Source organism: Chenopodium album, chromosome 25, assembly GCF_948465745.1.
Source record: "Chenopodium album chromosome 25, dcCheAlbu1.1, whole genome shotgun sequence".
In the NCBI taxonomy this organism is placed as follows: Eukaryota; Viridiplantae; Streptophyta; class Magnoliopsida; order Caryophyllales; family Amaranthaceae; genus Chenopodium; species Chenopodium album.
In genome coordinates, this window is record NC_137858.1 from 11,311,197 (window position 1) to 11,326,451 (window position 15,255).

Genomic DNA, 15,255 nt, shown 5'->3' on the forward strand with positions numbered 1-15,255 from the left:
ACTTTTGACTACCACAATTTTCTAAAATGGATGGGACGGCTGAAATTATTTGTTTTTTTTTATTTATTTTGAATTAGTAATTTTAATTAAAAATATTTTTCTAATTATTTTAAATATATTTTTATCTTCTAGAAATTATTTTTTATATTTTCAAGATTTTAATATACATAAAATAATTTTTTCTAAAAAAAAATGAGTTTGCAATTAAAATCACTAAATAAGGGCCTATTCTGATTTATTGAATTGAGCTGAATTAAACTGAACTGAATATAGCTAAAATAAATATTTTATGAGAGCAAGAAATTAGGAGATGAACTGAACTAAACTGAACAGAACTGATTGGAGCTAAAATGATTGGAGTTGAACTGAATTGAAATCATACTGAAGAGAACATGCTTTAAAAATAAATTAAAAGGCAAATAATCTCAACCGTCCATTTAAAAAAAAAATGGTAGTCAAAAGACTACATTAGAATTTGGGGTGTGCTAAACGCAACCTAAGTTTACTTAACCCCTTTTTTCCTTATTTTTTCCATTCTAAAAAATGAATCATTATTTGACATTGCACGATGGATTAAACTTTTTTGCTTTTATTTTGTTTTTGAGCTCATTTCTGTGCAAGTTGTGTGAAATAAAAAGATATTTTCGGATATATTGAACAAATGCTATTAGACTTTTCCAAGTATATTGAACAAAACAGTCTATTATATTTCCCTCATATTTGAAAAAAAAAAGCGTATACTATCTAGCGCTGTTCAATGTCGGATATCCGATCCGATCTGAAAATTCGGATATCCGAAATTTTCGGATCGGAGAAATTACGATCCGAAATTTTCGGTTATCTGAATTTTAGGACCAGATATCCGGATTTCGGGTCGGATAGTCGGGTTTTCGGATCGGGTAGTTAAAATTCTCGGACAAATTTCGATCCATATCCGATCCGAAATATCCGAAACCTTAAAAACCGGATCGGATATCCGAAATTTCGAATCGGATCATCGAATTTTTGGATCGGATATTTTTGAACACCCCTAATACTATCTTTCCTCATAAATTGAACAAACTAGTCTAATATGTTCATAACATTGAACAAAATACAATTAACAGATAATAATCGACATCGATAAAACCATACGAGTACTAGATAATAAGCGTATACAATTAACAGATTATAATCGATAAAACCAAACGAGTACTTAGATTTCCATTTTATCAGATAATCATTGGCATTGAACAACTCATCTAATAACAAAGGTGTAAGAAACTAAAGTTGTTGATAGGTTTCTAATCAGCAAATTGGTACAGTATAAAAGCTAATATAGGACATAGATTATGATATTAGACATTTTGGATAATTCATGTGAAATAATTGGTCTATTTCATTGCACTTGTAAGGAATTCCAACAACTAATTAAGACCAGTTACCAAAAAAGAATGCAGCCATTTTGGGCCATCCATCCAAAGCAATCACCTCATTTCGTTCAACTCATTCAATGTAATTGTAACCATTTTTTACCGGCCTTTCAAAACAGTCTCTGCCCCCAGTTTCTTTCAATCCGAAATCAAATTCGCCAAATTTTTATTATTATGGAATTGAAATCCATCGAAATTGAAAACAAAAGTTTATGAAATAATAGGTTTGAAGTGTATGTATTAAATTATATATTGAATAGTTTATATTTTAATATCATGAATCCTTCATTCAAATTGTTAGCTTGTCGTTGAATATCCATTACAAAATGAAGATACAGAATTGAACAAAATCAATTATTAAATCGAAAATAGCAGAAATGGATGGTTGAGTCTGCATATTGATGAAAAAGAGGGAAATGCGTCGATTTGGATTGCAACGACTAAACTATAAATTCAATAGAGGGTCGTAGATAGAAAGTAAGAAACTATCCGTATTGTGTTTTGGACAGAGGGGCATTTTAGGTTTTTCAGAGGGGTGTGTTGGGTAAGTAAAGGTTGTATTTAGCCATCATGAATTTGTAGAATTTTCACTTAGAAACCCTTAGATATGAGAAAAAACTGAACAAAACAAAAATTAGATGGAATGGATTCTAACTCCATTCTAAAAGATCCAACCAAACGACCTCTAATTAGTAATTATGTTACAAGAAAATACTTGTGCCTAAATATTGTAACAATAGGTATATTGTTAATCACCATTCACAATTTCACACATAATGTATTTATTTTATTTTATGAAACCAATATAACATATTGAATTTAGGGTTTTGTCCCCTCTTGTTCACAAAAATAAATAAATAAATAAATAAAATAAAAAATCCGAGGACTCGACATTGAAACCCGGTTAAGAACCGATAGGCACAGGAATGGAATTAGGCCTAAAAGTTCTAATTTAGGGTGATAAATTAAGGAACTAGTTGCAAACCGTTTCAATTTCAATACTCAATTTTTCAGAACTGAATTGAAATTGGTTGCAAAAGGTTTCAATTCCAATTTTGAAATATATGTTGAATGTATCTCATTAAAAAATTATTATGAAAACTTTTTTTTTTATTTTATTTTTTTTTTTAAAAAAAGAGTAGCTTAATAATGCTTTTTTTTTTTTTTTTTTTTTTGAAGACAGCTTAATAATGCTGATTAAAATATAAGTATTACAAGCTTATAAATGAAATAAACCAAATTAATTCTTCATTAAAATTTTAAAAATATATATTGTATAGACTTTGTTCTTCATTAAAAATATATATTGTAAATCAAAAATTTTGCAACCGTACCCGGCATCGAACCAATATTCAATGATTTCATATCCAATTCCAAAATTTTAGAAACTGATTAATCGTAACCAAATACTTCCTCCGTTAACCATTATCTGCAACTTTTACTATTTTCGGACGCTAAACATTATCTGCAACAAATTTTCGGACGCTAGCTGTTGTTGGTTGTTGTCTTCATCATTTTCAGATTCATAGTCTGAAAATTCATAGGCATCTTGTGCATCTTCTTCATCCATCAGCATTTGATCAACTCCATAGAACTGATCATCTAATCCAAAATGATCATCCATTATTGATAACTTGTGTGTGGGTTTTTTTTTTTTTTGAACACTGACTGCTTTTTTTTTATTTTCAGAGAAGAAGGTAGAGGAAAAGGTGGTGGCTGAAGTCGTTTTTTGGTGCTGGTGAAGCTGCCACGATTTTGAGAGCTGAATGGAGATGGTGCTGATAAACTTAGAGCACTAATTTAGATTAGGGGTAGTTTTTTGGGTAAATATGGGTAATGATGTGTAATTAAGGCTAACTTAATTTTTTGGGGAACATGTTTAAAATTCTGGTCTGTATTTATGGTGGAAGAATATTATGGTGATGAACATTAAATATGGTGGCTGGTATTTATAAGCCACTTGAATATGAATTGAAAAGTTGAAGACCCTTTTGGGGGCAAAAAATTTGAATGAAATTTAAATTTTTGGCAAAAAGTAAGGAGGGAAAAGGTTTCCCCTCCAAAATCAGATTTCCAGCCAAAACAAACATGTGGGCTGGTCCCACTTTCTCTCTCTTCTTTGTGTTAATTACTTCCCCTAACTTTTCCTAAACAACATTACCAAATTTTGTCTAGGAGTCCGTTCCTCACCCCAAAGTTGCAGATAATGGTTAACGGAGGAAGTATTAAAAATCGGTCCCAACCAATTCCGGGTACGGTTGCAAAATTTTTGATTGAGCACCCAATTTGCTTATCTCCAATATTCAATGATTTCATATCCAATTCCAAACAAGGTTTATATTCTCAATTAAACATTAACATGAACTTATCTCCAATTATATTTGATAAAACTTATCTAGTATATCTTAATAATATCATATACTCCCATTGTTCAATTTCTGTCTCCAATTAACACACAGCTATACATACATAGATGGGAAGAACCAGTGAAAAAAAAAGACGGACTTTGGCCGGCAATAGGAATCGATCTCGGAACCACCTACTCTTGCGTCGGAGTTTGGCAGCACGGTCGTGTTGGGACTTGGGATCATCACTAATGATCGAGGTAACAGAACGACGCCGTCTTGGGTTGCCTTCACTCCAACTCAGCGACTAATCGGAGAAGCTGCCAAAAACCAACTCACTTCCAACCCCACTAATACTATCTTTGGTATGTTCTTCAAACCCTTTAATTGAATGCGGTAGTTAATAAAGATAGTCTTATCAAATTAAATTATCATCAATTAATATTCTCAATAGCTTATACTGTAATTAATTCTCTGTTATGAGTTATGAAATTATCATGAGTTGTGAAATTTGGTATTGATTGAGTGGTAATATGATTAATTTTGGACCAATTGATCTATAGATGAAGAGTACCAATTTGAGTATATACAATTAGAATTGTGTAGCTGAAACAAATTGGAGTTTAAAAGAATTTATCCCTTCTACATTAAGGGGGTGTTTGGTATAAACATAGTAAATGAAACGGAAATGATTCAAATAAATAATGAAACGAAAAAGAATCAAATATGTTGAATAATGTACATTTCTTTGTATAGGACAATTTCTGCTTTATACATGAGATTGAATCGTATTATTGCCTTTAATGGGAGACCCTAGGAAAAGGAGGGCGGGGGGAGGATATAGTATGTGTAGAATTCAGATACATAGTGTCAAACACTGTCGATGTGAATCGGATATAAAAGAACCTATGCTTTGAGGTCTGGGGGGAAAGATTATAGATTATACTGAGGGTTGCGAGTTGCATAAGAAGCTTATGTGAGATGTTAGGCATGGAAGATAATACTCATTGCAAGAGATGAGGAAACAAAGGGTAGGCCTACAGAAATATATTCATACTATTAATTAATTTATTTTATACAATAAGTAAATGATAATGGATTCATGGAACAGGCAATCCTCTCTAATCCAAATGTTAATTGAGTCTGCGGCTGAGTACCATCCTGGCTATGTTGTCTACGTAGAGCTTGAGGATTAACTAGCACTACGACAAATTTACTGTGAGATGGTGTGGAAAACTTGAAAGACTTTAAGAAAATGTAGTTTAAGTATGTCTGCAGTCAACTATGGAGATGTTATGCAGTCTTAAATACATCTTGGCTGTAAAGGCTTCCTGCTTTCATATCAATCCTTCCATCAAACATTCATCTGTAACAAGCGGTTTGCTTTACTGCACTGGCAACTCTGACCTTGCATTTGCCAAACCTTAACATTTACTTCTTGATTAAGGACCTTTTCTTTGTAGGCCTCAAAGAATTTAAATTATCCTTAACTTAAAAATTATCAGTTTAAGCTAATCTTTTGTGTAAAAGTCACCTACAACTATCTGGAAATTTACCGAAATTATTATCTGTTAAATGAGGAAATAATTGTTTGTGTTACTGTGCACTCACTACACAAAGTTATTGCTCAGAGTAAAAATTAACTTTGTAACTATAACTAATCCAAAGCTGTTTGTGTAATTGAATACTCACTACTCAAAAATTAGGAACTTATTTTAAGAGAAATCAAAGAGATCCTTGTACTGAGAACCTTTGGTCAAAGATCAAAATTTTGTGGAATTTTTCCCCTGATTTTAATACTTTTGCATATTGATATTGCGTAGATTCCAAGAGACTTATAGGCAGGAGATTCAGTGACGAAACAGTGCAAAATGATATTAAGCTTTGGCAATTTAAGGTCATTGCCCCTCCTAATTCTTGTGAAGACAGGGAGCCTAGGATGGTAGTGACCTATAAGGGTGAGGAAAAGCACTTTGCTCCTGAGGAGATATCATCAATGGTCCTTGTAAAGATGAAAGAGATAGCAGAGGCCTATCTTAATACAACAGTGAAAAATGCAGTTGTCACTGTACCGGCCTACTTCAATGATTCTCAGCGTAAGGCTACGAAAGATGCAGGAGTCATTGCTGGACTAAATGTTATGCGTATAATCAATGAGCCAACTGCAGCTGCTATTGCGTATGGTCTTGACAACAAGCTTAATGAAAGTTACATACGCAAAAAGCATATACTAGTATTTGATCTTGGTGGTGGGACATTTGATGTATCTTTGGTATGTTTGGAAAAGGGAGTATTAATTTGAACTTAAAGCAGTATGTGGTGACACCCATCTTGGCGGTGGAGACTTCGACAATAACATGGTGAGTTACTTTGTGGAGGACTTCAAAAGGCAACACAATGTAGACATTGGTAACAACTCAAGGGCTCTTGGTAGGTTGAGAGCAGCTGCAGAGAGAGCCAAAAGAATTCTTTCATCTGCTCATGAAACTACTGTTGATATCGATTGCCTCTATGAGGGCATTGATTTTACATCAACTATCACTCGTGCTCGATTGAAAAGTTGAATATTGATTTGTTTAGGAAGTGTATTGATCTAGTTGATCAGTGCTTGAAAGATGCTAAGATGGAGAAGAGTTTCTCAATGGGAAGGAGCTTTGTAGAAGCATTAACCCAGATGAAGCAGTTGCCTATGGGGCCGCAGTCCATGCTTCTGTCTTGGCTGGTGTGAATACTAAGAAAGATATGGTACTTGTCGATGTTGCACCTTTATCGCTTGGTGTTGAGTTCTATGGTGGGGGTATGGAAGTAGTTGTCCCACGTAACACTATCCTCCCAACAAAGAAGGTTGTCGGGGACTCGGGGGTACTACTGATGAGGACAATATTACTGATGTGTTAATTTCAATATATGAAGGTGAGAGACCAATTGCTAAAGAGAACAACTTTTTGGGCAAATTCTTGCTTTCTGACATTCCTCCTGCACCAAAATATGTTCCAGAATTTGACATCTGGTTTGAGATCGATGCTGATGGGATTCTTACTGCTTCCGCAGAGGACATTAATACCGGGAACAAGAACCAGATCACCATTAATAATCGGAGTAGATTATCTGAGGAGAAGGTTAACAAAATGTTGGAAAAGGCTGACAAGTACAAGGCTGAGGATGAGAAATACTTAATGAAGGTGAAGGCTAAGAATGATTTGGAGAAATATGCTAACAAAATGTGGGAGACATTTGGAGACTACGCAAAGAAGATTAGTTTCGAGGATAATATGAGGATGAAAAATGCCATTGTGAAGTCAATTCAGTGGCTAGATTGGAATTCTCAGCTACTTGAAGCTTCCAAGTTTGAAGAAAAGCTGCATGAGCTTCAAGTCATCTGTGAGCCCATAATTGCTAAAGCATCTAAACCTGAAGATAACACTGCTTGTTTTGATAAATCTGAGAGGACTGTTGCCAGAAAGAAATTTGTTGGAAGGACTGGAGTCTCAAGGTTTCTAAAGTTTTTTGGTTTGGGTTAGATGGAAGGTGATTGAGTATGTTTTGAAGGCTTTTCTTACCGGAAGGGGTTTTTTATTTTTTTATTTTTATTTTTATTTTTTCGGTTTTGGTGGTAATTGCTGCAATATAATGGCCTAGTTGCCAACGGCAAGTATAGCTTTCTTAGAATTTTAATTACTTATTTTAGTGATGATTTTTGCAATGTTGAGGTGCTTTTGAGATATCTTCAAAATGCAAAGAATTGCTCAATAAATCTCTAATCTTTGTGACTCCCTTTTCTTTGTTTTCAAGGCTTGATTAATCTTCAAGTTCCTATCTCACCAAAAGAACTATGCTTGAATGCTATCAATTGTTTGCCAATTTTGCCATATTTTTGTTAAATTTGTTACCTTAGAAGAATTTATGAGTTCTAAAGAATTCTACTGTTTTTGATGGGGAACAATCCAGTGGCTAGGTTGGAATAATCAGCTAGCTGAAGCTTCCAAGTTCGAAGAAAAGATGAATGAGCTTCAAGTCATCTGTGAGTCCATTATTCCTGTAACCTCTCCGTATTCTCATTCTCTAAATAGTCCTGCAAGAACTTCAACAGTGAGTCTAACTAGAAAAAAATTGGTGCGACAAGGGTATCTGGATTTTTGAAGTTTTTTGGTGCTTAATTTTGATTGAATGTTATGCTAAGAGTTGATTTCAAGATGTTTCTGTGGTAAATTGGTTACTGAATTTTGAAGGAATAAATCATACTCTCTTCAGTATATATATATATTTTTTTTCCTAAGAGAAGGATGCTTAGATTAAGGTCATAGCAGAGTAGTAGAGTTTTTATATTATATGGTGTATCACTTTTTCGTACATCAAGAGAGTTCCTACTTAGTCCTATTACATCATTTGCTAATGCAGTAGTACATATTTGCGTGAAATTAATGAAATACATGGTTGATACAAGCTTTGTATGTTACATCTAGCTTCCATAGCCAAAATATCAGCTACTGCATTCTGAATTCTTCCTTCAAAGACCATTTCCGTGTTTTCCATCTCCTGTAGTTGTTCCCTGCATTTTTGGAATGAGGAAGTTAGTTTAGCTGTATTGTGCTCACGATTGCTCTCTTGGAGTCTGAAACTAGTTTGCTTGATATCCAGTCCTTTCCTTTAATCCAAGTAAGTGTCAGGTAGATGGCAAAGACCTCGGCTTGGAAGAGTAGATTGACCTTAATGTTACTTAATTTGCAATGTTCCTGCTGTTAATTAACAGAATGGTACTTTTATAGCATTGTGTTTTCTAGTATTATTATTGACTGACTAAGTTCTCTGAGACATATATATAGTTTTTTGTTTTACACGAACCTTTTGGCCTTCCAACTTTGATGGGTAGGTCTCTTATATGAAAAGGGGGTAAAGTTCACGAGAATAACTTAACATCATAAACCTTTCCATGACAGCCTCTTTTTATGGTTTGTGGGTTCATGAGCTGTCTAGTTTTTCTTCTCACTAAATGTGCTACTGTGCTAGTTATACAAAGCAAATGATGTAAACGAGATTTTATTCCATATCTTGAATAGTACCACCTCCAAATATTTTAGATTTGAGGGTTTAGGACCTTTAGGTTGGCAATGACTTTGTGAAAAATTTGGCACTTGGTGACAAGTGACGTAATGATGATGTGAAACACAAGCTAGTGATGATTGCAGATATTTTGACTTCTTTGCTAGAAAGGAGATCTTGTTCATAATATGTGGATGATTTCCATATCCTAGCTTTTCTGTATGCATGGCATAAGTTGATAATGCATTAGAGCTTTTATGTTGTGGATGGTTCATTCTATCTTATTTGTTTAATTTTTTATCCCGTTTGAAGAGTTCTATTATTATTTATTTGCTGTACCATCTGTGTATGCGAAGTATTACTCTGTGGAAAGTGCCAAAAGTGGCTTGTTATCATTATTTATGCTCTATCTGACCCTCTCTGCATTACTGAAAAACTACTCTTATATTCGTATTGCAGTGTTGAGAACTCTGAAGTCTGAACATTTGTCTGATCTTCTAAAGGGACGAAATATTCCACACAATGTTCTTAATGCAAGACCGAAGGTAATATGATTTGATTACATCATTCACACACACATAAATCTGTTTCCTGGCTCAATATTTTTCTCAAGTTTGTTTTCTTCTTTTTGATTTATCTTCCAGTATGCTGCTAGGGAAGCTGAAATAGTTACCCAGGCAGGGAGGAAACTTGCTATTACCATTTCTACAAATATGGCTTGCAAGTGAGACTTTGTATGATGTTAACATTGTAGCAAGGATAGTGGATGCCTATGTATCACTTTCTTCTAGAAATTCTGCGTCGAAGATCTTTGTACGTAGTTGCGAGGCTAGTGGATGGCTTTCTGGCACTTATAGCAAGGGACAGGACTCTTCCAGTTGATGGTTTTCGAATGCTTGCTGAATTGTTCCCAAAGAATGTTCGATACTCTGACGACAATCTCTACAGAGCTATAGATAGATACCTCAAGGTATGCTCTCAATAAGATCTTTTACTCAGTTGATTCAAAGGCCTTTTTTTACACTTTATGGTTAAGTATGGAGTACTGCCTCTGTTTAATTTGCAATGGTATGTTGATTTGAGTCGATTATGTTTGAAATGCAGGCACACCCAAACTTGTCCGAGGAAGAGAGGGAAGGGGTATGCAGAGCCATGGAGTATCAAAAGCTATCACAAGAAGCACGTGAGCACGCGGTGAAGAATGATAGGCTGCCATTGAATATGAACGCGCAATTTATGCTGCCTCAGCAAGTGAACATGGTGAAGTCAATGGCTAAATTTCTGTTTATGGTACTTTGATATGTCTTTAAGCAACAACATAATGAGATAATTCAACTTTATACGTTTTGTCTAATAAGGGTGTTTGTGCTAATGCATTGGTAAAAAGCATTATTCGTAACTAGTAATTATGATCAGAACATAAGTGATAAATATAAGACAGGATCAACAAAAACAATGAGTTTGAAGTACTATTATATTAATAAATTTAACATATATATTCTATAAAATCGAATTACAGCATGTCTTCAAAAACAAAAAGAAATACAGCAAAGGCATCTAGCTTAAAATTTGGGCATAAACAATGTAGGAGCAAAAACCCTAGACATGGTATCGTTGCCTTGGTAAAACTGTTTGATTTCTCTGGATGCCATGTCAAACATACTCATGTTCTGTTCTTCATCACCAGTAAAGTAAATAACATTTTGTTGACAATTAGGGAGCTTTGATTTATGAACACTCATGGCAGAGTTATTACTAACGAAAACCATATAATCACCTAAATCTTTAACATCGGACCAAATCCTCACGTGTCTATAATCAGATCTAGTCTTAGGCTCGATTTCTCCCCAATAACTCAACTTATAGACCTTAAAATCACGAGTGAAACAGGGTGTTGCTTCATGTTCGTCATGACCCAGGCCAAAATTGCGGTACCTAGTTGTAAACATATTTCGTACTACTAATAAAACATCACCGGCTAACTCAGCCATATAGCAGTCTTGATGAATACCCGAACTACCGTCGATATCCAAAGGGAAAGTAATGGTACCATAAGGCTTATTGGCATAAACAGGTTGAGATGGGCTAAAGTTACGAATTGTGCTAACATCACAACAAGTGAGATATCTATAACTGTGCATGATCAACACTAATCCCTTCCAGGACAACACATCAAGAATATGAGCTTTTTCGCCGTTGCTTGTTATAACCTTTGTCCATGTTTTATCTCCAGGTCGAGCCAACGATAATTGGTGATGATTATTGGTCACCATTACAACAAAGTCATCTTCGTCAATTTTTATTACAAATGCCTTGCGCACTTTAGTAGCACATTCACCAAGTCGTGATTCAAGGGATGGTAGGCTAAGTTGACCTTTGGTGATTGGATTAAATAACGAGACTTGCTTGTCGTCGTAGCCGCCTATCATCACAATCCATCCATACCTCGAACCCCAACACCGCCTCCTAGAGGCTTGTGGTATATTCAATTCTAAACACTTATTTTTGCGAATGTCAAAGATTTTCCTACAACCCGAACAAACCTTGTGTTCATGCTCGTGATTGTGCTCGTGCTCGGCTAGTAGTAACCAAGGTGTGGTTGGCATCCACTTTCGCTTAACCATGATGAAAACATCATTCCATGAACGACATACCGCGGAGAAATATATTAAGTCCTCAATTGAATCTAATTTCAAAGCAATTGCATCGAGAAGATCATTAGGCAGCATAGACCAATCAGCCATCTCTCTTTTTCTTTTTTTTTGAAGGTAACACGAATAATCACCCATCTTAATTCTACCAACCAATTAACTTCTTTCACTAGAAAAAATATATTAGAGATTATCAAAATCGAAGATGTACAGAACTTTTATAAAAATTGAAATCCACCCCACAATCAAATATATACTCAAATAGGCGATATTCCATATGAGCTAGGATTTATCAAAGGCATATATTAGGAAAGAGAGTCCAATCCTAAAAAGATCTAATATCCGATGTATTTTTGAGAAAAATATAATATCTTATTGTTTGAACTTTTATTTTAGGAAATCGTTACATAATAATTACCTTAATCAACCGTATAAAATAAGTACGGACTACGGAGTAATGATATTTTACATTCTATAGATAGATATGCCTATCTAAAATTTTGGCAACATAAATTTTTTTTTTTTTAAGAATAAAATGATCTTGATATACTTAATAAGAAATTAAGAATCACACACAAACAATCTTATTTACTCCCTCCGTGTTTTTTTTAAGTGATACATATTGACCGGCACATAGTTTTAGGCAATTTAATTGACTTAAATAAAATAAGAGGTAAGTGGGGTAGTGGAGTATTAAAAAATTGTTAAAGAAAGATAGTGGGGTTAATAGTTTATTGAAAATTAATATATGTAAGAGGAAAGATATAGGCCTTGTTTGGCAATTGGCTGTTGGCTGTTGGCTGTTTAACTTGGCTTGTTTGACTGGCTGTTAGTATTGGCTGTTTGTAGTGGCTGTTTGACTATTTATTGTATGTAAACATGTTTGGTAAAATCAGCTGTTAGATATTGGCTGTAACTATGCAAAACAACCTTAAAGGGCATTATTATGTATTCTTATACATTTATTAAATTATTATTAGTATTATTAATTATTAATTACTAATACAAAATATTAACTACTCCCTCCGTCCCTTAATTACATTCCTCATTCTCTCTATTATGTGAGCAATTCATGCTAGAAAGAGGAATGTAATTTAGGGACGGAGGGAGTACTAATTTATAATTACTTATTATTAATTATAAACTACTATTTATTAAGTACTAATTACTAATTATTAAGCAATTAATATTAATTACATATTACTAACAATTGTTAATTACTAGTTATTAATAATTAAGTACTAATAAACTAATTACGGAGTACTAACTATTAATTTTTAAGTACTTATAACTACTAATTTACTAATTATTAAATAATAATTACTAATAATAGATTATTAATAACTAATTATAAATTATTACTTACTAATTTTTTATTACTAATTACTAATTATAAATTATTAATTAATAAGCATTGATTATGAATTACTAATTATAAATTATTAACTATTGATTATTGATTATTAATTACTATTTATAAATTATTAATTACTAATTATTAATTATTGATTACTTATTATTAATTACTCATTATTAATTATTAATACTCCCTCCGCCCCTAAATTATATTCCTCTTTGGAAATTTACACGGGAATTAAGGAGGGAAGAATAAGACAAATAACAATAATTAGATAATGCAATGGGAAATACAAATATAGAGTAGTTATTACTATGACATGTCATCAATCCTTTGCAAAAAAAAAGGACCAATCACATGCTTCTAATTGAAATTTTTCAACCAATAATATTTATTGTAATTTGGCGCAAGGATTATGAGTGAGATTAGGTAAGGATGAGTGAGAAAGCATTAAATATAAAACAGAAAAAGAGAGTTGATTTACTAAAAAAAACTTACCAAAAATAGAAAGGAAGAATGTAATTTTGGAATACCAAAAATAGAAAGGAGGAATGTAATTTAGGGACGGAGGGAGTAATTAATTATTAATTACTGATTATTAATCATTAATTATAGATTAATAATTAATAATTATTAATTACTGATTATTAATTATCAATTATCAATTATTATTTACTAATTATTAATTATTAATTACTAATTATTGATTGATAATTATTAATTACTAATTATTAATTATTTTTTTTGAAGGAAAATTATTAATTATTAATTATTAATTATTAATTACTAATTACTAATTATTATTATTTATTATTAATTATTAATTATTAATGATTATTAATTATTAATTATTAATTATTAATTATTAATTATTAATTATTAATTATTAATTATTAATTATTAATTATTAATTATTAATTATTAATTATTAATTATTAATTATTAATTATTAATTATTAATTATTAATTATTAATTATTAATTATTAATTATTAATTATTAATTATTAATTATTAATTATTAATTATTAATTATTAATTATTAATTATTAATTATTAATTATTAATTATTAATTATTAATTATTAATTATTAATTATTAATTATTAATTATTAATTATTAATTATTAATTATTAATTATTAATTATTAATTATTAATTATTAATTATTAATTATTAATTATTAATTATTAATTATTAATTATTAATTATTAATTATTAATTATTAATTATTAATTATTAATTATTAATTATTAATTATTAATTAAGGATAAAAAGTAATTTGTTTAATGAAAAGCCAAAAGCCAAAACCAAAAAGCTAGTAACACTAGCTTTTTGTTTTTGGCAGAAAAGCCGGCTTTTTCACCTAGCTGAAAAGCCATTTACCAAACAATTATTTTGACTGTTTGACCAAAAGAAAAAGCCAAAAGCCAACTAAAAGCCAATTACCAAACGAGGCCATAATAAAAAATTAGTAGTGGGTTTGGGTGGGGACCATGAGAGGAGAGAGATATAATATTTTAATACATTGTTTTGCCAAAAAAGGAAATGTATCACTTAAAAAAAACACGGCCGGAAATGGAACATGTAACACTTAAAAAAACACGGAGGGAGTACTTTTTTATTTAGGAAACTTCTTCTACTATATATTTACTGTACAAGAAATAAAGGAAACTTTACATACAAAAACAAAAAAAAATGGAAATTTAATCGTAATTATTAAAGATATTTGTTATGGGTAAAAATCTGTATGTATAAGTCAACGTCAGTCAAGCATAGTCAATGTCAATGACGAAGATCCATCTTGACGAAGAGGAAATATGACGACAAGCCTTCAGCACTGACGGAAGACGAGGTCAAGTAACCACTCCCTATTTTCTAGGAAGAGATAAGTAGAGAAGACCAAGTCCAAACTCAGCTTACTCACTCCGTTGAAGATAATAACAGAAAAGATACTCATTGCAACGATATTCCGAGAATCATGGAAACAACTCTATTTCCTTGCAACGGCTAAAAATTAACCTAGCAATGGTCTATATAAAGGGGCAGCATCGACGGACATAACACACTTTGTATCCTAGCTAAATTCATACTCTAAACCTACCTTGTAAACAATTATTTCAAGCATTTCGCCATAGTGAAAGTTTGGTAGATCCTCATTCTACCCGCGGTTTTTACCTTCATTGGGTTTTCCGCGTCACCAATTCCATGTGTCATTTACTTGCTTTCGTTTTATTTCGTCTTTTGGTTTTATTTAGTTGATCTGTAGCCTAGATTTTGATAGTCAATCCCACTTAACAAAAATTACCATAATCAATATTCAATATATATATTTGTATATATACACATTTATTGGGAATGAGGGAAGATCCCAAACAAAGAAAATATTCAATCTTAATATGACTACCCATCTATTTTTCTTACTAAAAAAAATGTTGTCCAACATAATTTAC

The 15,255-nt window shown here is 32.0% G+C and overlaps 1 protein-coding gene and 1 pseudogene across 1 annotated transcript; one reads left to right on the forward strand and one right to left on the reverse strand.

Annotated features, from left to right (window-relative positions):
• Positions 1-3,718: 3,718 nt before the first annotated feature.
• Positions 3,719-10,096, forward strand: LOC145613673 (heat shock cognate 70 kDa protein-like; annotated as a pseudogene).
• Positions 10,097-10,359: 263 nt separating this feature from the next.
• On the reverse strand, positions 10,360-11,541 carry LOC145613674 (putative F-box protein At1g44080). The gene has a single exon (XM_081668757.1). It carries the CDS (start codon positions 11,539-11,541, stop codon positions 10,360-10,362), a length of 1,182 nt encoding a protein of 393 aa, XP_081524883.1.
• Positions 11,542-15,255: the final 3,714 nt, after the last annotated feature.

Excerpts from the sequence above, each read along its gene's own strand:
- LOC145613674 (XM_081668757.1), bottom strand. The coding sequence starts at position 11,541 with ATGGCTGATTGGTCTATGCTGCCTAATGATCTTCTCGATGCAATTGCT.